Below are 26,541 nucleotides of genomic sequence, written 5' to 3' on the forward strand. Positions count from 1 at the left end.
AAATAAAAAGAAAATGTTGAAGATGTTGTCTGTGCAATAAAAAATATATAAATGCTTCTCAAACTGCTAAGAAGAGCATCGCGCCACTTGCGCTCACTTGCTTATCGCTCATTGGGTGGCCCAAGCCTTTCTCACTCTCTCATTGCGACACAGCGCAGCGCATCGTTCGTTCAGTTTCGTTCAGTTCGGCGCTTGCACTTGCTGCCTCTCTCTCTTCTTAGCAGTGAGAGCACTGCACTCGATGCGCTTGATTTCGTTCAATGCGCGGCCCTCGCTTGCTGCCTCCCGCTCAGTGAGTGCTTCGTTGACAGCGTGCGTGCATTTGTATGCGTGAGCATTTGTAATTAGCGTCGCTGCTCTAATCAGGCGATAGTTTAGCGTGGGAAAATTGAAATGAGTGCAAATTAATAAGAGCGGTAAGTGATTAACCGCCAAATATTTTTAAAATCACTTAACAATATGCAGCTTATATTTTTCATTTATTAAATAGTTTTATTAAAAACAATTGATTAATGTAAAGTTACATGGCTGCTTGCTTATATTATTTGTCAATTGCTTTGTTTGTTTGATTGATATTATAAAACATCCAAAATCAAAAAAACATTTTATATGCCACTAATGCTCGAAACTGTTATACAGCTGTACAAATTATTATTTAAAGCATACTTTTGGTAGTATTAAATAAACGCCTAAAGCTAGCCAACACTTTTTTTGGCAACACTCTAAGCTAATATTCGACTGCCGACTTTTGTTTATGTCACGAACATAGTTCAGACAATAAACAATAGACAGCAAAGTGTTTAAATATTAATTTTATAGCACATAATAAACTAATTTGGTTATTAAAGCTGCAGCATACTATTAAATAAAAATGACGCATACGCAGCGTAAACACAATAAATCAAAGCAATTTGTATAGAAAGAAATATTTTCATGCAAACAAGTTGCAAAACGAAACTTGCGTAACGCTCGGCGCATTTTATGCATAAAGCATAAAACGTTGATATTTAAGTAATTAATTTATAGACCATGTATGTTTAAACAGTGCGACGAATAGCAGCAGCTGCTGCAAAATAATACAAAATAGAAACATAAAAATTAGCTAAAGATTAATAAATTTGCGTCTGCATATTGATGGGGCAAGCGTATAGGCAAAACTGGTTATGGAGCACTCTGCTTTCAGCACTAATTCAGCATTAAATCATGAGCAAGAAATTTGCATAAGTACCAACGGCTAGTGCTAGCCCCAAGCCACAGAACATTCTAAAATGCCAATAGTTTCGGCAAATAACGTTATTTATTTCCTGTTTGCTTTTGTTTCACTTTCACAGCAATATGAACACAGTGGGCGTCAACGGCGCACAACGGGAATCTTCACATTAACAATGCCCGCCTTTGTTCGTGTTCAAATATTAAATTTTTTATGTGGTTTCAATTACTCACGCTCAATTAACAGATGATCAATAAATCAAGTTATGGCTTGGTCAAGAATTTTTTGAAACTTAACTCAGTCAACAAGATCACGAACTTGAATTTATAGTGAATAGTAGGCGTGAAGCTTGACAGAAGTGGATGAAGACCAAATCGAAGGCTGCTTGTTGAGCTAAAATTAAACCAGCTTGAGATAATGAGGCCGCTGACGTCTGAATACAACAACAGGATGCAAGTTGGGTAAGTTTGTCTAGCTTTAAGCTTTTTATATATTTAATAATTTAACATGACAAATACTTATGGCTATATACTAAAATGGCTTAGTAGAAGAAAGGCTTGGCTGGTGGATCGTAGTGATAGCCGGAGTGCTCCTGAGGTGCCAAAGGCTCAGCATAGGAGGGAATGGGAATCTCGAAGCTAAGCTGCTCCTCCACTTTGGGTGCAGGTGGCAGATAGGCGATGGTGGGCGTGACAGGTGGCAGATACTCCACCTTGGGCTGTGCTGGAGGCAGATACTCCACCTTGATTTGTGCTGGCGGCAGATAAGTGGGCGTGGGTGGCAGATAAGTGGGCGCGGGTGTGTCTACCTTGACTGGCAGATAAGTGGGCGATGGTGCGGGCAAGTCAAAAGGAATTGCTGGCGGATCGTAGTGATAACCGGGATGCTCATGATGATGCTCATGTCCAAGCAAATGCGACACATCAGCAGCCACCAGCGATACACTCAGCAGGGTAAGCACAAGCAGTTTCTAAAATAAACACACATTTTAGCTAAAAGTTTAATTTAAATTTAAGCCATACGCACCATTTTTATTCCTTAGTTCTAACTGCGACGACGACTGTTAGCAAATGATACAGTTTCCGTAAAATGCTTCTTTATTTATATGCGGCCGCAGTAGCAGCGCTGCTAAGAATCGAACACACCATAAAAAATAAAAACAAAAAAAAACCAACTAAACTCGAACGGTGTCTGTCTGTCTAGAATGTTATTAATTCTTTTAATTTCCAATCGTCTTGGGTGCTTGGCCTTTGTTGTTTTTAGTATTTTGCGCTTAAGCTTAAACACGGTAGCGCGTTTATTCATTCATTCAAGCTGGCGGCACGACAAGTGACAAGCGTAAAGTGTACAAGACTTTGATTGAGCTGCATAATGCTGACAAATTTGTTATTTCATAATTATAGTGTAGCTATCAACGCCTCTGGTCAAGCTAACGCTGATATAGTTATAAATTATAAGTGTGTTGATTTAAATATTTATTTAAGCAACTTGCTTGCATAACTGTTTTGTTTTTTTTATGGCCAACTTATAACCGCTTTATGATTTACGTTAGATTTGGAGCAGCTGTGGCCTTGCCATTGAAAGAGGTCAGCACAAATGTTGTACGCATCATTGCTGCCGGCTGCAATTGGCAATTAACTATTAACGATTTTCGCTTTGCTATATTACACAAATAGTTCGGCACTAATCAATGGCCAAGCAGCAGCGGCAGCATCATTTATCATTTTGGCTATACGACAATAATTAAAAACGCTGCTGCAGCAAAGTCCGCGCGTGCTTCGGGGGCTACGCATGAAACAGATTTGATAATAAACGCGTTCGATCTTTTGTATAGCTTTATAGCGAACTAATTGGTTTATGAAATAGTCTGTTGTGGCTTTTGGCGCGCTGTTGAAAGCTGCAACAAAAGCGCGAACAGCAAGTGAAATTTCTTTGATAGTTAAATCTGCATATGAAACTAACTAGCGCAGCTTATATTAATGAGGCTTAGTTCAAGTAGCTTAACACTCGCCTGGCCTTGTAAAGGCTTTAGACACGGCTAGTTGCACCTAAGCGCAGCTCCCGCTGCTAAATAGATTAATTATTTAATATGTTTGTGTTTGTTTATTTGCGCAACTTAAAGTAAAATGCAATGAATAATAATTAACTGTATGTGTGTGTGTGTGTGTGTGTAACTCTCTTTGCTGCTCTTCTAGAACTTGAAGCGACGCTGTGGCTGATTGTAGCGATAGCCATCACCCTGTGGACCAGGCAACGCAGGTGAGGAGCTCAAAGGCAAAGCATAAGTGGGCACAGGAATGTGAAAGTTGGGCGCTGACAGCGGCAAGGACTCAGAGTGAGAGGGAGGCAGATATTGCGCTTCGGGTTGAGCTGGTGGCAAGTACTGCGGCTCTGGTTGCGCTGGTGGCAGATACGCTTCCTTAGGAGCTGGCGGCAAATAAGTTTCCTTAGGAGCTGGTGGCAAATAAGTTTGCTTTGGCGCGGGCTTTGGTGGTGGTGGTGGCAGGCTGGGTGGCACCTTAGGCGGCAAGTACTTTGGAGTTGGCGGCAAGTAAGACTTCTCTGGCTGAGCAGGAGGCAAATACTTGGACTCTGGCTGAGCGGGCGGCAAGTACTTGGTGCGTGGCTTCTGTGGTGGCAAGTAAGCAGCTGCTGGTGCTTTGCTTGGTGGTGGTGGTGGTGGTGGAGGCAAGCTAGGAGCTACCTTGGGTGGCAGATACTTCTTCTCAGGCTCGGCGGGCAGATAAGCGTTGCTTGGCTTGGCTGGCGGCAAGTACTCGGGCTGTGGAGCTGGAGCTGGAGCGGCATAGTTGTAGCCTGAGCCTGAGCTGGGCGCAGCTGTATCCAGAGACTTCAAGTGGAAGTCAATGTGCACACTGGGCCGCTGGTTGAAGCCATGCCCATGCGACTGAGAGCCGTGGGAATGTCCATGGGAATAGGCACTGTTGTGGCCACCAAAGTGGCCATTCTGATGTGAGTCGTGATGATGCGAATGCGCATCGAAATGCGCATGCGAGTGCGCATCGTGATGATGCGCATGAGGATCAAAGTGGTGTGTATCATGATGATGATGATGATCATCGTGATGGTGATGATGATGATGATGCTGCGCTCCATGTAAGTGGGAAACATCGGCGCTGACGCAGGCGCCAAGAGCCAGCAGGGCCAGTAGCAAGGCACAGGTTTTCTAAAACGAAAATTTCTTTTTTATTTATTGCTTTCTATTTGCCAAAATAAATATTTTACCATCTTTGTTAGAGTTGTGTGTTAGCCGCTGTGGCTGGCAACTGGAAATAATGTTTATGTTGCTGATGTGACGCTTTTTATACCAGCGATTGCATTCGTTGTTGTTGTTGCCTAAAACTCCAGTTAAACTTTTTGGGAAACAATCAATATTGTTGTTGTTTTCGTTTCGGTTTTTGTTGACAGACAAAGGCCAATGCATAATTTGCCTGCGTTTATTGTTGTTTCGCTGCTTTGATTGTGTTTTCTTCACACTTTTCTTGATTTTCATGAACTTGAGCCGCATACAATTATCGGCGTGTGTCTTCTATCCAGTTCCAAAACTATATATATCTTTTAAACATGTGTTGTTTTGGTGAAAACAATTATAGCTAGTTGATCTCATAACATCGAAAACTTCCACACAACTCCAACTCATGCATATGCAAGACAGTTTGTGGCATGGGACAATTGATGGTGATTGCCTGTAACAAGCTATCAGCTGTTTAAATCTCGTATTTATTTACATTAAGAAAGTTATATAACAGCCAAAGCTACCTAATTTTATCAGTGTGGGCGGCATCTTAATAGTTTATGCAAATGCTATTAATTCTTGAAACTGCAAGTAGCCGCTATGTGACGTATACTTAATAAATTTAAGTCGTTTCAACTTTAACATATCAGCGCTGCAATCTTAAGCCAAACATTTGTATAAATAAATACTTTTAATATAACAACTCTCTAATAAAAAACATTTAGCTTAAATTGATCATTAGCTTGTCTCTATTTTCATATAAAACACAAAAGTTTGTTAACAATTATAATGTATTTGAAAATTTTGAAGCTTAAAGTTAGTAAAAAACAAAAGTCCAGGTCAACAGTCAAAGAGCAGATGGCGTAGGGTCTTAGAATAGGAAACGCTGGGCAGGCGCGTCATAGTGATAGCCTGGCTCTGGATCTGGCACAACAATGGGTGGCAAATAGGTGGGCGCTGGTGTAGGCGCACGCGTTGTGGTTGTGGTGGTTGTTGTGGTTCTTCTGGTAGTGGTGGTGGTTGGTGGTGGTGGAGGAGGCAAGTAGGTGGGCACAGGCTTAGGGGGCAGAGGAACGGCAGCTTCGGTGGTGCTGGTGACTGGCGCAGGAGGCAAGTAAGTGGGCGCAGGAGTTGGTGGAGGTGGAGGCAGATAAGTGGGTGCTGGAGTAGGCGCTGGCGTTGTGGTCACCGCTATGTCAAAAGGCTGCTTGGGCTTGGGATAGTCGTAACCATGGTGATCATGATGCTGCTCCAGCTGCTCCAGCGGCAAATGGGAAACATCCGCAGCCACAAGCTGCAACAGCAGACAACCGACCAAAGCAAGTTTAAGTGACGCGTGCTGCAAGCAAAATAAATAAAATAGATTTCTATAAATTAGTCTGCACGTTGCTTTGGACTTGAAGAAGTTGACGCACCATCTTACACCTTGAGCTCTTGAAGCGTAAGTGTTTGGTCCAACTTAGCGACTGCTGTTTATTTATAGTCACAATTCTAAAACGCTCGTCCATGGCTCGCGATAAGGCCAATTATTATTATTTAAATCGATTTGGCCGTTTCTCGATTATGATATACATATATTCTTTTTGTCTTGCATTTGTGTTTGTGTGTGTTTGTTTGCTCACATGCATTATTTACGGTTTGCTGTCGAGGGCTGCTGCTGCTGCTGCTGCTCTTTGTCTTTGACTCGTAAATGTCTGTGAGCGTTTCCATCAACAGTGTCATTAAGTCAGTCGCTCAGCTCGCTGTTCTTGTTGCTATTGTGTCAAACGCTTCCGAGCTGATTGTGTTTGGCCGCTGGGCAGCCGTTGTAAGCGCTTCATAAATCATTTAGACTTCATTTATAATAATTACGCTGAAGCTTCTGCTTGTTGTACAGCTGCTCAGCTGTTCAGCTTTGGCCCTCATCTTGTTATAGAGTTGTCTGTGGCACTTAGCCTAAGCTCTTGCAGCTTGCGGAAGCAACGCTTAATAGACTATCAAATGCCAGCTTAACACCTACATCGAGTATGCCCAAATAGTTAGGGCAGTCTAAAAGAATTTGTAGTTCAGTTTCAGTTCAGTTTGATTAGCAGTCTTGGAAGCGTTTAAATATAAAAACTTGCTGCTGACATTGTTGTCTACAACTATCACTTTTTTGGTGGCTGTGTGTGGTGTGTGTGGATTTCGAATCATCTGCAGTTTGCTAATGTATGCGGGTTGTTGAACCGCCAACGGCTTGAGTTAATATCAAAAACTAAACATCTTTGCCACATTTAGGCTATGAGTTTGCAAATCATTTAATTAACTAACCCCGCGCGCACTCTGTACGTTCATTTAAGGCTACATGGTGTTGGCCATAGCGCGCAAATTAATAGCTAAGCCAACTAAATCAGATGCCAATAGCATGTGCAAAAAGACGCATAATCGTCAGCAACCGGTTTGGATTTAAAAACAATAAACACTAGACCATAAAAAGTGATGTGTTTGTTTTTATTTTTGTCATCTGTGTGTGTGTGTGTGTGGCTTGATTCTAAGCAGTCGCCAAGGCAAGTCTAAGCCCTCATCAAGGGCTCGCCCAGGTGAAAGGTGCGCCCGCCCAAATTGATGTTGTGTTCTTGATTATGTTGACGACTCGTCTGTCTGCTTAAAAAGCAATATTTCAACTAGATTGTGTATAAATCCATATATATTGCTCTCTAATCGCTGACGTTATGGGATTTCTACACATTTTAAAACAACGTTTTATTTTTAGTTTTGTTTTTATAATTTATAGTTCCAAATTTTTGTTATTTAGTGCGCTCAGACTTTGGTACAAACAGTTAATAGATTAGAAAACTTGCAGCTTAGCTCTTGAAGCGCTTGCTGGGCACTTGATAAGCATAGCCATGATCCTTGGACGAAACGTAGGTGGAGCTGTCGGGATATGCGTCTGGCTCTGGCTCGGCTACGCCCAGCTCAGCGTCTGAGGGTGCTACGGGTATGGCGTCCTGTGGAAACTCCTGGCCTGTGGGAAACTCATTGTTGACCTCCAGCTCCAGCTGCGTAACCCGCGGCACATCGTAGACAAAGCCATTACCAGAACGCACCAACTGCGAAACATCTGCCGCAGCCAATTGCAAGCTCAGCAGCAGCACTGCCAGCAGGCCCAAGCCAAAGAAGCGCTTCACACGAAATTAATAATGAATGCCGTGTCGATCGGTTGAGCTGCACTTACCATTTTTGTTGCTGTTTTTTCAAGTCTCAAGCGATATTTGTTGCTTCGAGCAAACATAGCACAAGACGAATGCAGGCAAACGCGTAGAGACTCAAACTATTTATACTTCTATATGTATGTTGAGCGTGTTTGCTTTGCCATAGTTTATTAATTGCTTTTGATGTGTATGCTGCTGTGGCTGTCGAATCTGTGAATCTGTGAATCTGGCTGCGCCAATCTAGCAAGCGAGCGGCCCTAGATAGACGAATAATAATCTATGCATATATGACTGAGCACTGGAAATCAAAAGCCAAAGCATCGCTGGCTCACTGCCAAGGTCAATACCTGTTTATGTTTCTTGGGGTCAAGTGTCAGTGCGTTACGTTGCGTCTCGCTGTCTTCATTTCGTATACAACTCGAATTAATGATTCTATGCACTGCTGTCAGGTCTCTCCCAGCATCCATCACTAGACAATGCGGGCAGCTTGTAATAAACACAAACTCTGGCCTGTTGACAGCTTAAGAAAACTTCCGTTTTCAAATGCCAATCGAGTTCGGCTTTAACCATTTGTCTATGCCAGCCAAGCTCAGACATTAAATCTGCTGACCAAGACAGCTCTACTACATCCGCCTTAGTCCCACTCCCAATCAGCAATCTCTAGTCGAGACACCTGTTGCCAGTTTAAATTTGCTGCATACTTTAAGTCTAAATCGAATTTATTTTAGCGCATGCGCAGCTTGTTGCTTGCATATTTGCAGGCTTTAATTTGCTGCTTGTATAACGTAGCATATGCCAAGGTGTATTAGTTGCAAATCTTAGCCGCTAGAGGGCGCAACTGTTTAACAAACAAGCGTTTTATATATTCAAATGTTTATTTTCTGCGCCGCAACGAATCGATCGGCTTAGATCTGACAAACTTGAGCCAAAATAAACTTCGATTTAATTAAATTAGCCAATAAATCTAAAAATATATATATGTGTCAAAAATGATTGTATCACAGTTTTTTATGTAAATTATTATTTGATTTTTGTATTTTGTATATTATTAACTTTTGTTTTTTAAGCAGCTTAAATTTGCTGAGAGAAGTTTTTAACGGAAACTCATAAGCATAAATTTCTTAACTTTGATTAACATGACAAAGACTTTTTATTAAGACTTGGCTAAACTTTTCTGCTATTGTTTGTTTTTCTAATTCCCACATGTAATATTCCCAGTAAGAACAAATGTATATATTTAAATTTCGTTGTTTGTTTATTTTGAAAGGAATGTGTCTAATACTACAGGATGGATGCCTGGTTCCAGCTTAAAAGTTGAATGCGGGCTGAGGGTCGTTGGGGTAGCTGTAGCCCTTGTGGACAGGCTCTGGGTGATACACAGGCTCTGGCACACGCACGACAGGAGCTGGGTGATAGACGGGCAACACAGGCTTGTGCACAACAGGAACCACAGGTGCCACTGGATGGTGGACAACTGGAGCCACTGGGTGGTGGACAACTGGAGCAACTGGGTGGTGCACAACTGGAGCAACTGGGTGGTGGACAACTGGAGCAACTGGGTGGTGGACAACTGGAGCCACCTGGGTGGTGGAACACCTGGAGCCACTGGTGGTTGGCAACGGGCAGGCAGTAACTCGTTGTTGACTCTTAGCCTGGACATCGACGATGGGGCTGTGCACAATTTGGGACTGGGCACAGGTTGTGACAATAGACAATTGGAAGCCACTGGGTGGTGGACAACGGGAGCCACTGGATGGTGGCACGACTGGAGCCACTGGGTGGTGGACAACTGGAGCAACTGGGTGGTGGACGACGGGAGCCACTGGATGGTGGACAACGGGAGTCACGATCTTGTGAACAGGAGGCAAGTACTCGTTGTTGATCTTGTGCACAACTGGGAGTGGCACTGGATGATGGACGACTGGAGCCACTGGGTGGTGGACAACGGGAGCCACTGGATGGTGGACAACTGGAGCCACTGGGTGGTGAACAACTGGTGCGGGTGGCAGGTACTCATTGTCGGGCTTGTGCACGATGACCTCTGGCTGACGGACGATGGGAGTGTGGTGGACGATGGGAGTGTGGTGGACCACTGGCACGCTGGGAACGTCAATCACGAAGGGCTTAAGTGGCTCCTGGTAGTGATAGCCATCCTCATGCAAGTTGTCGCTGTGCGAGAACAAATGCGAGACATCAGCGCTGACGGCTGCCACCAAAGCGAGGGCGATCAAAAGTTTCTGCAAAGCAAGCGGTGAGTTGAACAATTAATTATTAAATAATCCAGGCGAGTGTTGCACTAATTCACAAATTAATTTCACAGTGTTGCACATTTATATATTTTGAGAATTTTTTGTTGAACACATGTGGTTTATCCTCTGTAACGATCTGTGTTCGGGTTGCTTACCATGTTGCTCAGCTTGAAATTCACAACACAAATGTCGAAATATCACTGTGCTGGCGTTAAAGACTAGCTGATTATTTATACCTCGTCGTCGTCTGCTTCAGGATAGCGGCGACAACAACAGCAATCAAAGCCAAACATGCCAAAAGCAGAAGCTTCTCGGCAACAGCGAGCAAGCAGGCAACAGTTATTAAGGCGGATCGTCATTCATTCGCGTTGCCGAGTCTCGAAAAACCAAAAAAACCCAAGAGAAAAAAACAGTCGAAATGTTTAACGAACCTGATTGGGCTGGCTAACCGGCTATGACAGAACACACTCATAAAATTATTCTGCTCATCCTAAGCGTTATAGATTTTAAGCACAATGAAATGCAAATATGTGTAGTAACTAAAAGAAAATGTGTAAACAACAATATGCAAACTGTGGATACTCTAACAACTGCTTGAATTTGTAGCAATTTGTTTGTTAGCAATACAGCCTTTCATATTACGTATACGCATGCGCATTGCTCAGTGTAATGTTGTGCCAAACGAAGCTTAAAGTGTATACGCTCTTAGCTTAAAGTTAACGTAATATATTCATAATTTTACGGCCTGTCAACAAATGGCTTGTGTATGTATTTAAATAAAATTATCTATGCCTCAGCCAAAACAAGAACTGGCGTTCAACGATCGATAAGCCTAATAAAAAACTAAACAAATTTAAATAAGCTATTGTTTGTAAATCCAACAAAGAACTATTGATAAATCTGGCAAATACTTAATGTATTTATCAGTTTCAAGCGAGTTTTAGTACTTCGCACGCAAGTTATCATAAAAAGTGTATAATAAACTTTTATTGCAATTAATGAAATTGGAGAACGTCTTAAATTCAGTTCTTATGCCTGCTTAAACTTAAAGATTGCTATCAAATTTAACATGCATCATTTTTCGTGGATAGGTGTGGTAGGCATTTATGAGCCTGCAATTACTCAGAGACTGGCCTAAACAGCCTTCGAGCTCAATTTGCGTATCATCATATATTTGGGGAAACGAGTTTTTAATGAAGGGACAGCACTGACCTTTGTCACACACACCAGCTGCATGCATGGCAGGCTCTCAGCTCACATTTGACCTATAAGTGTTGATTGCCGGCTGTTTAAATGAAAGTAAAATAAATAAGCTGTTGATTTCTGGCAATTGTCAATAATACAAGTTCGGCTTTTAAATTTAATTCGCACACAAATATATTATCAATTGCTTAATATCAATAAAAAAAGTTCTGTTGTGTCGTTAATTTCTGATTTTTTAAAGCCAACGCTTAATTAGCACGCAAACATTTTAATTTTATTTTTTATTTTTGCCACAATTTTTAAATGTTCTCGTCGCTTCATTTAGCAGTCATAAAGTTCAAAGTTAACTAATGTCGACTTAAAAATTATAAACCAGCACGCATATTTGAATCATAAATGGTAAAGCATATTTTATAGTTTTATGTTATGAAAAGGGGATTTTTCTTTAGACAAATTCTTGAGTGCTTAATCGCCAGCAATCAAAATTTGAATTTATAATTGCAAAAGCTGGCGTTTATTTTTATAAATATGATATCGTCATCGAATTGTTTTATTATTCTTGTGGTATTCATTTAGCTCTAGGCATAAGAGTATGGATCAACCTGCAATAAAGCAAACTAGTCATTGGAATTTCGGAATCACATTGGCCCTGAGCAACACTTTTGCTTTCATTGGTTTCTGCTTTTTAAAGTCATCAAACTATACTCTAACTAAAACCATATCAGAGCTGTCAGCTAAATCTATTAATTCAGCAAATATTTCCGGCACTTAATCCAAAAGCTGTACATAAATGGCAACAAAAAGTAGAGCACGTGTCAAAGAATGTCAACAAACAATGTCAATGTGAGCAAACAAACGCTACGCAAATTCATTCATAAATAGTAATTTATATAGTAAGTAGTAGCTTATTAATTTTACATTATTCTATGTCACAGGATAAATTACGTAATCAATGTCAAATAAAATAAAATATACATATTTTAATACTCGTGTCAGCACTCAAAACAAAACGGAAAAAAACACACAAATTTGCAATATTGTTGTCAACAGAAGATAACAAACAAAAAGCAATCGTAACAATGGCAATCCAGAATCCGAAAAAAAGGCAAATGCAACCTGTTCCATTAGTTTTTTTTACGTTTATTTTTAACTTTTTTTCGACTCACATCATCTCTGATTAGATATAAGTTTAATGCCATGTGTTCCATTAGTTTTATGTTAACTAAACTACAAATATGTTGCCATAGAACGTGTAGACCAAATGTGTGTCTTGCGTGTATTTGCATAATAAATAAATAACAACATTATACACAAATCGTATAATTTGTTAAGCATTATATACAACATAACGCGCAATCAAAACAAATACATATAAATTTTAAAGGCTAGGCGCAGGCTAACAGCGCGGTTTGTGTCTTCGCTAAGTGCCACTGTTAACTGCCAACTGGTTTAATGTTTAATAAGTTCTCTTTGTTTGCTGATTAAATTTTGTTTATAGAATTATTTTATTGAATACTTGCTTGAGAAATAAAAGCATTTCGTATTTTGTTTGAAAGCGACAAAAGTGAAAGAATATCAGCTTCATATAATATACCTTTTACAGTTAGCCTTAATGGCATTTAATGACTTGTTGAGCTGCTTCTAGATTTGCAACATTTTGAAAGCATTAACTGATTGCTTAAATTGGAATCTCTAGTTTAATGGCACTCACATACATAAGTATATCATTTAAATATACTTTTGGCTCTACCAGAACTCAAGTGGTACTCAGTATAAATATACGCCCAACTTAGCAGCAAACATACAATTCATAGCTTACACTTTGAAGGAACAACATGGTGAGTAGAAAGCGATCGCAATTTCTCAAGCGCCAGGCACATAAATTGCAAATTTTTTTCCATTTCCAGCATTTCCAACTCTTGACCGTCGCTTTGGCTCTGCTGGGCTGTGCTACCGCCTCACACGTTGCCTATGGTGGTGATGCTCTTAGCGGCTCCTATCTGGCCCCAGCTCGTGGCTATAATCCAGTGGTCTCAGTGGTGCCAGCCGTGCATCAGCGCGCTGCCTACTATCCCCAAGCCCAGGCCGTGTATCCCCGTTCCCAAGTTGTGTCCCATGTTGTATCCCAACCCCGTGTTGTTGTCCAGCGTCCCGCATACGTGCAGTCCGCCCATGTGCCCGCCTACACCACCAGCCATGTGACTCGCCATGTTGTGCCTCAGGTGAACACCTACCGCACCTACGCCGCCCCCGCTGTCCACCAACAGGTCTACGCCGCCCCAGCTGTCCAGCGCGCTGTCTACACCGCCCCAGCTGTCCACCGCGCTGTTGCTCCTGTGTACTCCACTGGTCTGGTCGCCGGACACGGAATCCATGGTGGCTTGGCTCGCACCTATCTGCCACCCAACGCCGAGTACCGTAAATAAGCCGTAAATAGACAGAGCAGCACATCCAACTGGTTTTTGCGGTTTATCCCACACCGCAAGCACTCAGATTGAGATTCATTCAAATGCAAATGCCGCGGCCAAGAAGAAATGTTCAACTTGATTAGCATTTTACCGAAACCAAACGCATAATAAAAAGAAAAAGCAATAACAAAAAGCAAACAAACACACAATTTTCAATATATATATATAAATTATGAATAGCTAAAAATATGGAAAAACTTTATGTTAACAAGGCAATAACCTTTGCTATGACGTTTATCCCTTATAGCTTTTTAGGCCATTAATTAATCATGAAGAATATTAACGTAGATAAGCCCACTCATGCTGCCATTTGCATATCAAAACAAATATGTTTTGTTCAAGATACAAATCTAGAGTGACTACTTTTTGCTTCAAGTGACTAAATCTGCTTTGCATATTTAAATTTAAACTGTGCGCTAACATATAAAAATTCGATTACATCTGCATAACATAAAAATTTCTTTTACTTCATTTTATGCTGTAGTGTATAATTTTAATGGTAGCTTCAAACTGATCTTAAGTGTTGAGAAACAATTAAAAACAATTTAATATATTCTTGGTCAATTAACAATTTTGCAGTTCTGGCTTTTGCTTTTTAATGTTGCTTCAACTTTATAAATATTCATGCACTGATATTACTTTTCGCATTTGACACAGCAACAAATGATTAAATGTTAAATATAAACAAGCAATAGTTGTCTATTTTTAATAATTTGCAGTTGCTTTGATTGATGGCTCGCATTACTTCCGTTCAAGTATTAGGACTTGCTGGCGGGTATAAAAGGAATGCGTTCCATTGGCAAAAATATTATTCGTTTCTTGTCAGCTGTTTAGCAGAAATGGTAAAATAAACACGTCGCTAACTATTTTGCGGATTATAATTGTAATTTGTTTGCTTGGCAGAAATATTTGCTTCTAACTTTGGCTGCACTGGCATGCGCCAACGCTCAGTCGGGCTACAACTATGGAGCTCCTGCTGCAGCTGCTTCAGTGGCCGCTCCAGTGAGAACCTATGTGCCACCCGCACCACAACCACAGCAACAGCATTTTGCAGCTGCCTCAGCGCCGGCGCCTGTCTTTCATGCTGCTCAAGCTGCGCCAGCACCAGCTGTCTCCAGATCTTATGTGCCACCCACTGCGCCCGTTCAGCAACATTTTGCTGCACCAGCTCCAGCTGCCGCCCCACAAGTTCATCATAACGCTGCTGCCTCAGCGCCAGTTCAAAGCTTTGCTGTGGCCGAATCTCATCCAGCGCCTGTTAGAACTTATGTGCCACCCGCACCACAACCGCAACAGCATGTGGCTGCGCCCGCTCCACAAGTTCATCATCATGTTGCTGCTTCAGCGCCTGTGCAGTCTTATGCAGCTCCTGCTGTTGCCGAGTCCATTGGCTCTGGCTTTGAGGCTGCCGCTTCTGCTCCTGCTGCTGCCCATGCTGGCTACCAGTATAGAACCGTTAGACGCAAGGTGTACAGAAATCGCGCTTAAGCCACAGTGCTGCACAATAAAGAACCTTAGCTGAACAAAAGTAGCGACTGCTGTTGGTTATTGAACTCGCTGGCGTATGCGCAATGCCTTAATAAATTTAAAAGCTGCCATGCCAAGTGAACTGAACTGATTTGCATTTCAATGCAGTCACCCAATTAAACAAATGGGTCACAGGGAAAATTCTCACGCTGCACAAACGGGTTTACGGGCTGCAAAGATTTCACTATAAAATCAACTGGCAATTGCAGAATCGATACAGACGTACAATGGTAAGAGCACAGTGGAATAACAGCTCAAGTGCAGCAGAGAACTAATCCCTTTTTTCTATAACTTCTAGTTCGTGTCCCAAGCCTTGTTGTTTTGCCTGCTGGCCATTGGCTGCCTAGCCACACCGCATAAGTATCCGCGCCATCAGCGCGAGTACTACGATGAGGAGCATGAGTATCATTATCTGCCGCATGAGGAGCGCGTCTCTCACTATCGCAACCAGAAGCACTCTAGCTACCACAAGGAGCCGGAGCACGAGCACGTCTATCATCATCAGCCCAAGCAGCGCGTCGATCATTTCCATCACTACGACAAGCAGCCCGACGTGCATACCAAGCACATTCATTACCAACAGCCGCAGGCGCCAGTAGTGCGCACTGCTGAAGTCTTTACGCCAGTGCGTCAAGTGGTGAGCAGACGTCGTCGTCCTGGCGCCAGAGTTTTGTACGCCAGTGCGCCCAACTCGGTGTTCCACACTCAAATCAATTTGCAGTCACAGGACAGCGAGCTCAACTCCGCTGCAGGACTTGTGCTAGATCCTGCCAATCAGTTGGCCGCCAATAATACGCCAGCTGCTGGCCAGTTGCCAACCAATGCGCAGCCCATTAATTGCCAATTTCCAGTTGCAGGCAATCCGCCGCTCAACTGTCGCAACGTGAATCCAGCACCAGGTGGTGATCAGTTGCCTGCCAATGCTTTTGTGCCAAATAACCAGCAGCCAACTGGCGCTCAACTCCCAGCAAATGCTTTCGTGCCCAACAACAACAACAACAACAATGGACCAGGACAACAGCCAGCGCCTGGCGGTGCTCAGCTGCCTGCAAATGCTTTTGTGCCCAACAACAATCAACCACAAAATAATGGCAATGGCAACAACAATTTCAACAACAACAACAATAACAACAACAATTTCAACGGCAATGGCAACAATCCACCGCAGGGCGCTCAGCTCGGCGCCAATCAGGGCGTGCCCAATAATCAGCAGCAAGGAAATGGCAATGGTCAGTTTAACGGCAATGGTCAGCAACAGACGCAGCAAGGTTTTTTTGATCCATCGCTGAATGCAGGACAAGCTCTGCTGTTTGGCCTGCAAACGCCAGTCATACCCATTATACCCGCTTTGGGTGCGCAGCTGCCTGTGGCAGCGCGTGTGCCACAGAATCTATTTAATCCTGTTTTTGGTGCACAAGCGCCTGCTGCAGCACCAGCTCCAATTCCAGCTGCGCAAGCGCCCATTGCTGCGCCAGCTCCAGGCGGCGCGCAGCTGCCCGCCGTCGCTAATCCTTTGGCCAATCCTGAGCCTGTGCTGCGCACTGGCTCGCGTCGTCGCAGTGGACGCCAGCGCAATCGCTCCAACTATCAAGGTCTCAATGTGCTGAGCGGTCATGTCTTTGGACAGCCACAGCTGCAGGGTCCTACACACTCCGCGGGCAATCAGCAGGATATTAACATAATCGATGGCAATTTCTATAGATATCCCGGGCAGCGCGGTCTAGTTCGCGTGAATGGCAATCAACGCAATATATTTCTAAACGGTGATGATTACTTGGATGACTACGATGAGGTAACCACCACGGGCGTCGCCTTTACAGGCGGTGCTGCTGCTGTGGGCGCTGCCAGCACGCAGAGCTTCAGCGTGGATCAGCAAGCAGCAGGCTCGGAGCATGGCTACAGCTACAAGAGTCCCAAGCACATAAAGTAAGCCAAACGAACGAATATACTATATATATATCATAAATTGTAAATAAATTATAGCAGCAGCAATTGCTTAAAGAGCAGCATATAAATATAATTTAAAGCATTGCATAATTTGGGGCGTCAACAGCTATTGGCCATATCCGTTTCCGTTACGAAAAGCTTTAAGCTTGCTAAGCTGGCTTGAAAACAAGCTAAGCGCAGCTTTACACAGCGCTACAAAAATGCGGTTTCGAGCTTTGTGTTAATGGAAAACTAATTGGCTTAACAAATTAACAATTCAGTGATTTTAGCATGGAAATTGACGTTGCAATTTGTACACATTGTTCGAGCAAAAGCAGGAACTACAAGTGGACTAACATTATAGTCATTAATACTCAGCCAATTGGGCTAACAAATTAAGTGTTGGCCGGCGCAAAAAGTAAGTTAAAACTAGTTCAGTGGTTCGCATAATGGCAAGCGCTACAGCTACAGTGAGCGTTAATAGAAAGGAAGATGAGCACATCTTGGCTGCCCCATCCAACTATCAAAATCCAAACACAGCAAGCAGCGCTCAATTGTCAGCATAAATTAATGCGTTCATTTAGATGCGATTCTCATGCAAATGATACAAAACTTGAGCTTCAAATACAAAAAAAGCCAAACTAAGCTCGAACAATCGACGCTGTAAACACAAGTAGGAAAAAAATAAAGCTACAAACTCTACACAAATACGAGCTTACATAGCGCTATAGATATTTATTTTGATATAGGTATAGCATATATTTACCAAGTGTTGTTTATGTTTGTTAAATTCAGCCAAGCCCACACAGTTGATTGTCAATATTTGTCAGCTCGCTCTTCAATCATAGCCACAGTTGTTGGCTCCGCTTCAGTTGCAGCTTCAGTCATTACACATGCAAAGCGATTCGTTAGCTAATTAATTAGGCAGCCACTGTTGCGTACACTGCGCATCAAGATCTTGAGCTTGAGAAAGCTCTTAAGCATGCGCTATAAATCAGCACAAATGCGTTTTATTTACATTTATTATTATTTATGGCACTTTGCATAAATATTAGAATAACAGAGCGTTGACTTGAACTTCGCTGCCGCTGCCGCTGCCGCTGCGGCTGCGTGGCAAGTTCAAGTATAATTTTTGCAAATTTATTTTTGGCTTGTTTCTAGGCGAGTAGTGCTGGAGTTCAATGATCCGCATAGATAGAGTACCCGCAGTAATTTTATACGCCCCGCTCAATTGGCACATTGCCTATGAGCTCCGTAGCCAAAAACCCTGGGAACTTAGCCAAAGGGCCGCGTTTACATGGATTGCGTCATGCTCAAACATAGATCGAGAGCTCTCGGTCATGATTAATATGTTGTAATTTCAAACTAGAAATACAATTACCAAAATCTCAAGCTATCTTCACACTTGTTGCCATCGATCAAGCAAGCAAGTTGAAAGCAAAAGAAAAAAAACTTTTGTTGTGCCACGCGTATGAATTTATAATGAGCTCGCCGCGTGTTGGAAGTGTGCGCAGCTCTGTTTTTGTGTTTTGCTTTTATTGTGTTTTATGGTTATTATTTTTATTTAATTTCTTATTTTGAGTAGGTATTTATTTCTTTTTTATTCGCTAGTGGGAGCTGAAGATGCGCTACATGATGATGTTGATGGCGGCACTTTCTAGTTGCTGCCAGCAGAGCTTGAAGATAAACTGGTTTTCAGAATGATTTATCATACATTTAACATAAACGCAAAAAGAGCATTAAAAAACAAAAGCTTAATTTATCATAAAAGACTAAAACGTGTACTTAACAAGAACTTTAAATCGTAGCAAGCAAAGTAAGCTTATTAATGCTCTAACTTACAAGAGAACATAACGAACTGTGTATCAACTTATAAATGTATTAATGTTGGCTCATAAAATATACAAACGTTTATTTTTCTATGCGTTAGCTGCAAGACCTTTGGCTTAACGTAAGTCTATGCAACTTTATTTGGTTAGGGTATACGCAGCGAAATGAAGTCGCGCGTGTGCTTCTTTTTTTTTTAGGAAAGGAAGCGAGTAAGAGTTTAGCTGCATAATTCAAAGCGTATTAAATTAATTATAATAGAATTTGCATAAATAAAAGGCGACGTAAAAAGGTTTTGGTTAGACTGTGCGACGCTTTGGCCAGCAATTTGCAAATTATCCACACAGACTAACTAAGCGCACTGCCAAACATTTGAAGTTAGGCTTGGGGCTTGCTGAAGCGTAGCGGCAAGGCGGCTAAGACGCAGTTGGTAACACAATCAACTAACAACTAAGCTGCTGTGTTCCCAGTTTTAGCCAGAGCTACTGGCTATAATAAGATGCGTAATATGTGCACAGCCGTATTTATAAATAGTATGTCTTCGCTATCGGCTGACAATATAATGTTTAATTCTTATGATGCTTGTGTGTGTGTGTGTGTGTGTGTGTTCTCGATTCTATGGTGGGACGAGTCTAAACTGCCATTCACTAATTTGCATATTTATGCCATTTCAGCATAGACATTAATTTTGAAATGGCACTTTTAAGTGCTCGGACCGGCTAACCAAAAATACAAGAAACTAAAAACTGCTACAACACTTTGCCATATAATAAACGCGTTGGTGATGTATTGTCTTCGAATTGTATAGAATAGAATAGAATGGAATAGTGTTTTATATAGAATAGTATCTAGCTGCGTAAAGAAAGGCATAAACAGGTCTAGAGCGGGACTGATGCGTACATAGATTAGTTTCTTAATTAGTCAAGTTATCAATTGTTTGCCATTTTCTAGTCTAATGTTGCACGCATACAGGAAATCTATTGTTTATCAAATCAAAATTAAATTGAATAGAAATTCTATTTTATGGCCCGGTCTACACTGTGTTTATAGCACAACTCAATTAGCCAAACTGGTTGCCAAAAAAAAAAAAAAAAAAGCAATAACAATTTGGCCAGCATTTACCAAATTACCAAGTTACCGAGCTTAATGCTGACATGGCAGCAGCAGCAGCAGCACCACCCACTTAACAATGAGCGAATCTCAAGTGCAAAGTTAAAGCCTTGAAGCCGTGCATAATTATATTGTTGTTGTTGCTCTTGTGTACTTCTGGAAATTATTATTAAAGTCATCCTTCAACTGTACGGAACCAATTAGTTACCTGGCGCTAGACTAACGAGCCTGGCTCTTTAATGGCACAATTTAGCATTGATGTTGATAGCACTTAAACGTTTGCAATTCCTTATCGATTTTTTGAGTTGGCAACGATCATTAATCATGCAAAAAAAAAAAAGCTTAACTATTCGCAGCTTGAGCTTAAAATTGCCTTATCGATTTCATGGCTAATTTATAACAAAAGATTGCAGATTAATATAGTTAACAAATCTATTAATGCGCTCAAACAAGTGTGTGCACAAAAGCGTGCCAAGCTCGGCTAAGCTGCAATGATAAATATGCGATGCGTATACTTAATGTTAAGCAACAATAAAAGCGATTGTATGCTTCTCCCAAAGGATCGTTTTAGCGCTGCCATTTACATTTTATAAATAAATGTGTGCTCACTTAAAATTCAATTTAGTTTTTCTGGCGTTGCAAGCTTTTGTTAAGCGATTTGCCTATTGTTAAATAAAACTATCAATGGACCAATGGCAATATTGCGCGTGTCTGCCAACATCTTCTTATATACGTATATACTTTATATCCGGCATACAATATACGCACTAAATAAATTATAACGAAATATGGCAACATTATATCAGCGTTTTGTTTGATTGAATGCCGTGGCTTCGCAGTTCCTGCAAATGATTAATGAACAACGACGACATGACAACAATACTTTGTATACAGCAACATAACACAAGTACAAAACTAACATAACATATGTTTCTATATGGCAGATGTGCATATATACAGATATCGGTTTGTATTCTGATACAAATAAGAGACTTTATTATATTTTTGGACATTTAAATTTATATTGAACCGGCTTGATTCAAATAAATGTAGTTTTTGTAGCTGCTTTTGTTTTTATTGTTGTTGTTCTTCTTCTTGTTGTTGTTGTTGTTGTTGTGTTTCAAATGCTCCAATAGCAAACGACAGTGTGTGAGCGTGATGTCCATCAAATGTTTTGCATAAGATCAAAGAAAACAATTAAGAGAATCCGTCCGCAGCGATTTGGCCAATAAACTTTTTTTTTTTGTGTTTGCTTTTCAGCATCTCTCAAGCTTGTTGTGCGAATGTAAGCGTTGACGCCGACGTCGCTGCCGCAGTCGCCATAAGCTGCTGAGCAAGCTGGTCACTTGTGTGCTCCGAGTTAATTGAGCCACAGCCGCGACTTAGAACTCATGCAGAGCGACAGAGCCGTGCGAATTTACACCGCGTGTGAAGACGCTTACGCTGCCGTCGCCGTCGACCGTCGACCGTCGACGTTCGCGTCGCAGCCAACAGCGACGTTTCGATGACGCAAATGCAGGGCAGCGCTACGTAGCGCTGTAACTTCACTCTGCGCTGGCTAGAGCGGAGAATTTGTATAAATACCAAACGTTCTGCGTATTTCATCATTCGAGTTTCGGTTTTCCTGTTGTGAACAAGCAGCTCAATCGTTCAAAATGGTACGACACCTATCCCACCTCCATATCCATCTCCAAGGATTAATTTCAGTGCTGCAGTGACGGATTCTAATCTAACAATTTCTACTCTTGATTTGCAGAAACTGTTTATCGTTGCTTTCGCTGTGATCGCAGCTGTGGCCGCTGATGTCAGCCACCTGCCCACCAATGAGTACTTGCCCCCTGTGCAGGATGCTTTCTCTGTTGCTCCCACCAACGAGTACCTGCCCCCTGTGGCCAACACCGTCGAGCAGGGCGAACTTGCTGCTGATGGATACCGTTACAAGACCCACCGTCGCACCGTGCTCCGTCGTCACCGTCGTGATGTCAACGAGCTGTCCAACGAATACCTGCCCCCAGTTCAGGAGACCGTTGTTGCTGCTCCCACCAACGAGTACTTGGCCCCAGTTGACGCTGAGCCCGCTCATGAGCTTGCCGCTGATGGTTACCGTTACAAGACCCACCGTCGCGTGATCCGTCGCCGTCGTGATGTCAACGAGCTGTCCAACGAGTACCTGCCCCCAGTTGCTGCCCCAACCTCCGAGTACCTGCCCCCAGTTGCTGCCGTTGAGGCTGCTCCAGTTGCCGCCGTTGAGGCTGCCCCCGCCCATGAGCTCGCCGCTGATGGTTACCGTTACAAGACCGTCCGTCGTGTGATCCGTCGCCGTCGTGATGTCAACGAGCTGTCCAACGAATACCTGCCCCCAGTTGCTGAGGCCCCAATTGCCCAGGAAGTCGCCATTGAGTCTGCTCCTCTTGCTGATGATGGTTACCGTTACAAGACCGTCCGTCGTGTGATCCGTCGCCGTCGTGATGTCAACGAGCTGTCCAACGAATACCTGCCCCCAGTTGAGGCTCCGATTGCCCAGGACGTCGCCATCGACTCTGCTCCTCTTGCTGATGATGGTTACCGTTACAAGACCGTCCGTCGTGTGATCCGTCGCCGTCGTGATGTCAACGAGCTGTCCAACGAATACCTGCCCCCAGTTCAGGATACCGTTGTTGCTGCTCCCACCAACGAATACTTGGCCCCAGTTGATGCTGAGCCCGCTCATGAGCTCGCCGCTGATGGTTACCGTTACAAGACCCACCGTCGCGTGATCCGTCGTCGTCGTGATGTCAACGAGCTGTCCAACGAGTACCTGCCCCCAGTTGCTGCCCCAACCTCCGAGTACCTGCCCCCAGTTGCTGCCGTTGAGGCCGTTGAGGCTGCCCCCGCCCATGAGCTCGCCGCTGATGGTTACCGTTACAAGACCGTCCGTCGTGTGATCCGTCGCCGTCGTGATGTCAACGAGCTGCCCACCAACGAGTACCTGCCCCCAGTTGCTGCCCCAACCTCCGAGTACCTGCCCCCAGTTGCTGCCGTTGAGGCTGCTCCAGTTGCTGCCGTTGAGGCTGCCCCCGCTCATGAGCTCGCCGCTGATGGTTACCGTTACAAGACCCACCGTCGTGTTGTGTACCGTCGTCATTAAGTTTCATTCCTACACGAAATGTTTAACTAAGTGATCAAATTGTACTCATTTTGGAGTGCAATATTTGATATAAGAATAAATCCGATTATCATTATCGAAATAAAATATTTTGAAAACAAAATTTATTAAACATTTAATTTTATGATATGCCCATCTTTGGAGTAACTCATAAATTCCTTTGATTTTGTATAAGAACAAGGGTAAGATAAAATTAGGTTTGCCCCAAGACCTTAAGCCAACAACCACAAAATTTAGAAAAGAATTTTGCATGTCCCTTAAAAGGGAATCTAAAAATAATAGCATACAATATTAACATATTATTATAGTTTTGGCGTTTAATTTTTTGTTTCAACCTATTATTTTGATCACTTTATTATTTCATATGTAGTTTGCTAATACACTTTATGTATTTAAATATTTGATGGTAAATAACTGATTTGTTTTTAAATGGATGCGTTTATGCATCAATTCAATAAGAGTTAATGATAAGTAACTAGTGTAATTAATTATAATGTTTCAAATTACAACTATTGACATTAGATATTGCCTTTCGTCTGTCTATAAGTTTAAACTGTTCACCTTTTTGCGCTCTGATAATTATTATGTTATGCTTACAGACTAAGTTATCGGTATTTACATTTTATGTTAACAGCTAGTATCGATAGATCGCCAATATCGAGCGGCCAGCTGACCTACTACCGATCCTAGTCAGCTGGCCACAATATTTAACTTTTTAGCATCAAAGATTGGCAATATTGCCGGCACTGTTCTTATTTTACCTGTGAAATAATTTATTGACAAAATGTCTGCCAAAATGTCTGGTAAATTAACTCAATTGCTTAATTTGGAGGCTTGAGTGTATGCAAATGAAGTCTTAGCTTTCGTGTTGATTAGATTATTAGATAGAGATTAATATGTTTCATAAACGTTTTGAAGTGAAATTATCAAGTATTGCAGATGGAAGTCGGTAAACCAGATTTGGAATTAAAAAAAGTCACCGCCAGTTTGGTAGATTATAGATTTGAATTAAATGTGAACATCAATATTCATTGTCAGCGCTAGTTAAAAATATTGTCGGACTCAGTGCGGCCAAAAATTGCAAACTCGAATAAAACCTGATCGGCAAAACTATAATAGATTTATGTTCAATTTCATCTATTGTCTCTTTGAACTTTTTTTGTACAAAGCATCAAAAATAATTAATTTAAGCAAAGTTAAATGCAAATTTTTGTTGACACAGCATCAGCGCTGAGAATCATATAAATATGCGACAAAAGTGTAGTTAGAGCATCATTTCCATTTGGATTCTACAGCTGGGTACCAGTTAAGAAGCTAGCAAAAATGGTACCAAGATCCCTTAACAGCACACCAAACGCCACTGCAGGATAACTAATAACCTGTTGATTTTATTTCAGAAATTCTTGTTGATCTGCGCCCTCGTCGCCGCTGTTGCTGCTGATGTCAGCCATCTGCCCAGCAACCAGTATCTGCCCCCAGTGCATCACCAAGCAGCCGCTTCTTATGCCGCTCCTAGCTACGAAGCTCCTGTGAGCTACACTGCCGCCGCTTCGGCTCCAGCTCCAGTTCACTACAGCGCCCCTGCTCCTGCTGTCCACTATAGTGCTCCTGCTCCAGTCCAGCACTACAGCGCTCCAGCTCCTGCCGTCCACTACAGCGCTCCAGCTCCAGCCGTCCACTACAGCGCTCCTGCTCCAGTCCATCACTACAGTGCTCCAGCTCCTGCAGTCCACTACAGCGCCCCCGCTCCAGCTGTCCACTACAGCGCTCCCGCTCCAGTCCAGCACTACGCCGCCGCTTCTGCCCCCGTTGAGACTTACAGCGCCCCCGCTGAGACCTATGCTGAGTCTGCTTTTGAGAACTACGAGTCTGCTGCCAGCGATGTCGCTCCTGCCCACTCCTTCTCCGCCAACGATGGCTACCGTTACAAGACCCAACGTCGTGTTGTGCTCCGCCGCCATCGTCGTGATGTGAGCCATCTGCCATCCAGCGAATATCTGCCCCCAGTTGCTTCTGCTCCATCCAGCGAATACCTGCCACCAGTTGCTTCCGCTCCTGCTCCAGTCTACACACAAGCTGCTTCTGCTCCCGTGCAGACCTACTCTGCTCCCGTCCAGACCTACTCTGCTCCAGCTCAATCCTACGCTCAAGAGAGCTATGAGACCGCTTCCTCCAACGTTGCTCCAGCTCATACCTTCTCGTCCAACGATGGCTACCGCTACAAGACCCACAAGCGTCGCGTGCTCCGCCGTCACCGTTAAAAAACGGTTTACCATTGAGGCTTCCACAGCAATCCAGCATAATTCAATCAATTGTCTCCCTCGACATTGATTTGTAATTTACATGGTATTTGTTAGGAACAAATAAAAATATAAACTATCTCAGTAACCTTAACATTTTTATTTTAAACACGTTAGAATGCCTATTTTTTAATTAATTCTAGCTATTTAAGCTCAGGAAATTCTGGAAACACTAGTTAGGCACTCAGCAAAGTTATAGCATTGTAAGTAATACTTTTTTTGTAATAAATAGAGTTACACGCAAAAGTCTGTAGCTCAGAGACAATCAGGGTAAGTAACGCAGGTATCGGATGCAATTTCGCTGAATTACGGCTTATCAAAGTGCGATTTTTCACAAAAATTTGTCTTGTTAGTTTACTATTTTGTTCATAACTTCGCCAAATAATTTTTTAATTTCATACAACTCTTAAACTCCTTTAATGTGCTTCCAGCGCCATACAAATTGACGTATAAGCAATGACGCGGATTTTTTAGGCTTGAGTTACAGCTATGGCTAAAGTCTGATTAAACAAAAAGTTACTCCTCCAGCAATGGTTTTCTTGCCATAACTTGTGTCAAAACAATTTATTATTGATCGGTTTTTTGAAATACCTATTTTACAATATCAATGATTGATCCTCAAGAGACTATTTTTGAGTGTTTTTTTTTGGCCTGAGATATATTTTCTCAAAGTTAGAAATGATAAGAAATGAAGACAGCATCATTTTTGGGAAAAATTTTTACACGGGGTTACATCACGATTTTTTTCCAATATCGAAAATCTTAGAACTGACAAGTTTGTTTTGTTTGTTTGAAAATTTGGTATCAAAGTTCACTATTTTGTTCATAGCTTCGCCAAATAATTTTTGTACTCGCGCATATTTAGCCTAACATTTTAATTTATTTTCCCACGCAACATAAGACGTAAATAGAAACATTGGATCGGATTTTTTGGTATAGCTTTGCAAAAGTTTGAAATTAACAAGAAAGCTTGCTGCTTTGGCATTGGCATTTATTGCCAATTACTTGTCAAAAATTTTTGCTGAAGTTGCAGCCTATCATCAAAGTTTGATTATCCCACACAGAATTTTGGTTCTTTAGTTTACTGTTTTTGTTCATAACTTAGCCAAGGAATTATTTAAACATACCATACACCATCGATCATGCACCG

The 26,541-nt window shown here is 42.3% G+C and overlaps 9 protein-coding genes across 13 annotated transcripts; 4 read left to right on the top strand and 5 right to left on the bottom strand.

The window, feature by feature from the left end:
• Positions 1–1,675: 1,675 nt before the first annotated feature.
• LOC108599312 (extensin) lies at positions 1,676–2,280 on the bottom strand. Its single transcript, XM_017986115.1, has 2 exons — positions 2,237–2,280; positions 1,676–2,180 (listed from the first exon to the last, which is right to left on the bottom strand). The coding sequence occupies exons 1-2, from the start codon at positions 2,237–2,239 to the stop codon at positions 1,752–1,754; spliced, it is 432 nt and encodes a 143-aa protein (XP_017841604.1). The 5' UTR covers positions 2,240–2,280; the 3' UTR covers positions 1,676–1,751.
• Positions 2,281–3,401: 1,121 nt separating this feature from the next.
• Positions 3,402–4,177, bottom strand: LOC108598314 (proline-rich extensin-like protein EPR1). Its single transcript, XM_017984930.1, has 2 exons — positions 4,088–4,177; positions 3,402–3,992 (listed from the first exon to the last, which is right to left on the bottom strand). The coding sequence occupies exons 1-2, from the start codon at positions 4,175–4,177 to the stop codon at positions 3,402–3,404; spliced, it is 681 nt and encodes a 226-aa protein (XP_017840419.1).
• Positions 4,178–5,308: 1,131 nt separating this feature from the next.
• Positions 5,309–5,974, bottom strand: LOC108598315 (extensin). Its single transcript, XM_017984932.1, has 2 exons — positions 5,882–5,974; positions 5,309–5,805 (listed from the first exon to the last, which is right to left on the bottom strand). Exons 1-2 carry the CDS (start codon positions 5,972–5,974, stop codon positions 5,338–5,340), a joined length of 561 nt encoding a protein of 186 aa, XP_017840421.1. The 3' UTR covers positions 5,309–5,337.
• A 1,238-nt stretch (positions 5,975–7,212) lies between these two features.
• On the bottom strand, positions 7,213–7,726 carry LOC108599376. The gene is made up of 2 exons (XM_017986182.1): positions 7,660–7,726; positions 7,213–7,606 (listed from the first exon to the last, which is right to left on the bottom strand). The coding sequence occupies exons 1-2, from the start codon at positions 7,714–7,716 to the stop codon at positions 7,289–7,291; spliced, it is 375 nt and encodes a 124-aa protein (XP_017841671.1). The 5' UTR covers positions 7,717–7,726; the 3' UTR covers positions 7,213–7,288.
• A 1,217-nt stretch (positions 7,727–8,943) lies between these two features.
• Positions 8,944–10,141, bottom strand: LOC108599198 (extensin-1-like). The gene is made up of 2 exons (XM_017985994.2): positions 10,041–10,141; positions 8,944–9,873 (listed from the first exon to the last, which is right to left on the bottom strand). The coding sequence occupies exons 1-2, from the start codon at positions 10,041–10,043 to the stop codon at positions 8,944–8,946; spliced, it is 933 nt and encodes a 310-aa protein (XP_017841483.2). The 5' UTR covers positions 10,044–10,141.
• A 2,703-nt stretch (positions 10,142–12,844) lies between these two features.
• On the top strand, positions 12,845–13,664 carry LOC108599299. The gene is made up of 2 exons (XM_017986101.1): positions 12,845–12,926; positions 12,996–13,664. Exons 1-2 carry the CDS (start codon positions 12,924–12,926, stop codon positions 13,512–13,514), a joined length of 522 nt encoding a protein of 173 aa, XP_017841590.1. The 5' UTR covers positions 12,845–12,923; the 3' UTR covers positions 13,515–13,664.
• A 623-nt stretch (positions 13,665–14,287) lies between these two features.
• On the top strand, positions 14,288–17,067 carry LOC108598317 (putative uncharacterized protein DDB_G0291812). Its single transcript, XM_033293441.1, has 4 exons — positions 14,288–14,311; positions 14,460–14,531; positions 14,601–15,023; positions 15,382–17,067. The coding sequence occupies exons 1-4, from the start codon at positions 14,288–14,290 to the stop codon at positions 17,011–17,013; spliced, it is 2,151 nt and encodes a 716-aa protein (XP_033149332.1). The 3' UTR covers positions 17,014–17,067.
• A 4,498-nt stretch (positions 17,068–21,565) lies between these two features.
• Positions 21,566–23,171, top strand: LOC108598318 (early nodulin-75). Of its 4 annotated transcripts, none has more exons than XM_033293745.1 (3): positions 21,566–21,604; positions 21,703–22,188; positions 22,801–23,171. In XM_033293745.1, the coding sequence occupies exons 1-3, from the start codon at positions 21,602–21,604 to the stop codon at positions 23,071–23,073; spliced, it is 762 nt and encodes a 253-aa protein (XP_033149636.1). In that variant the 5' UTR covers positions 21,566–21,601; the 3' UTR covers positions 23,074–23,171. The 4 variants fall into 4 exon arrangements, with proteins under 4 accessions (XP_033149636.1, XP_033149637.1, XP_033149635.1 ...); XM_033293746.1 differs by having other exon boundaries at positions 21,703–22,173; XM_033293744.1 differs by having other exon boundaries at positions 21,703–22,228; positions 22,370–23,168.
• A 641-nt stretch (positions 23,172–23,812) lies between these two features.
• On the top strand, positions 23,813–25,446 carry LOC117134802 (cuticle protein 16.5). Of its 2 annotated transcripts, none has more exons than XR_004458852.1 (2): positions 23,813–23,894; positions 24,489–24,570. XR_004458852.1 is itself a non-coding variant. In XM_033293747.1 (2 exons), the coding sequence occupies exons 1-2, from the start codon at positions 24,415–24,417 to the stop codon at positions 25,350–25,352; spliced, it is 867 nt and encodes a 288-aa protein (XP_033149638.1). In that variant the 5' UTR covers positions 24,322–24,414; the 3' UTR covers positions 25,353–25,446. The 2 variants fall into 2 exon arrangements, 1 of the variants encoding a protein (XP_033149638.1); XM_033293747.1 differs by lacking the exon at positions 23,813–23,894 and adding an exon at positions 24,322–24,417 and having other exon boundaries at positions 24,489–25,446.
• Positions 25,447–26,541: the final 1,095 nt, after the last annotated feature.

The sequence above is a fragment of the Drosophila busckii genome, chromosome 3L (genome assembly GCF_011750605.1).
Source record: "Drosophila busckii strain San Diego stock center, stock number 13000-0081.31 chromosome 3L, ASM1175060v1, whole genome shotgun sequence".
Taxonomy (NCBI): Eukaryota; Metazoa; Arthropoda; class Insecta; order Diptera; family Drosophilidae; genus Drosophila; species Drosophila busckii.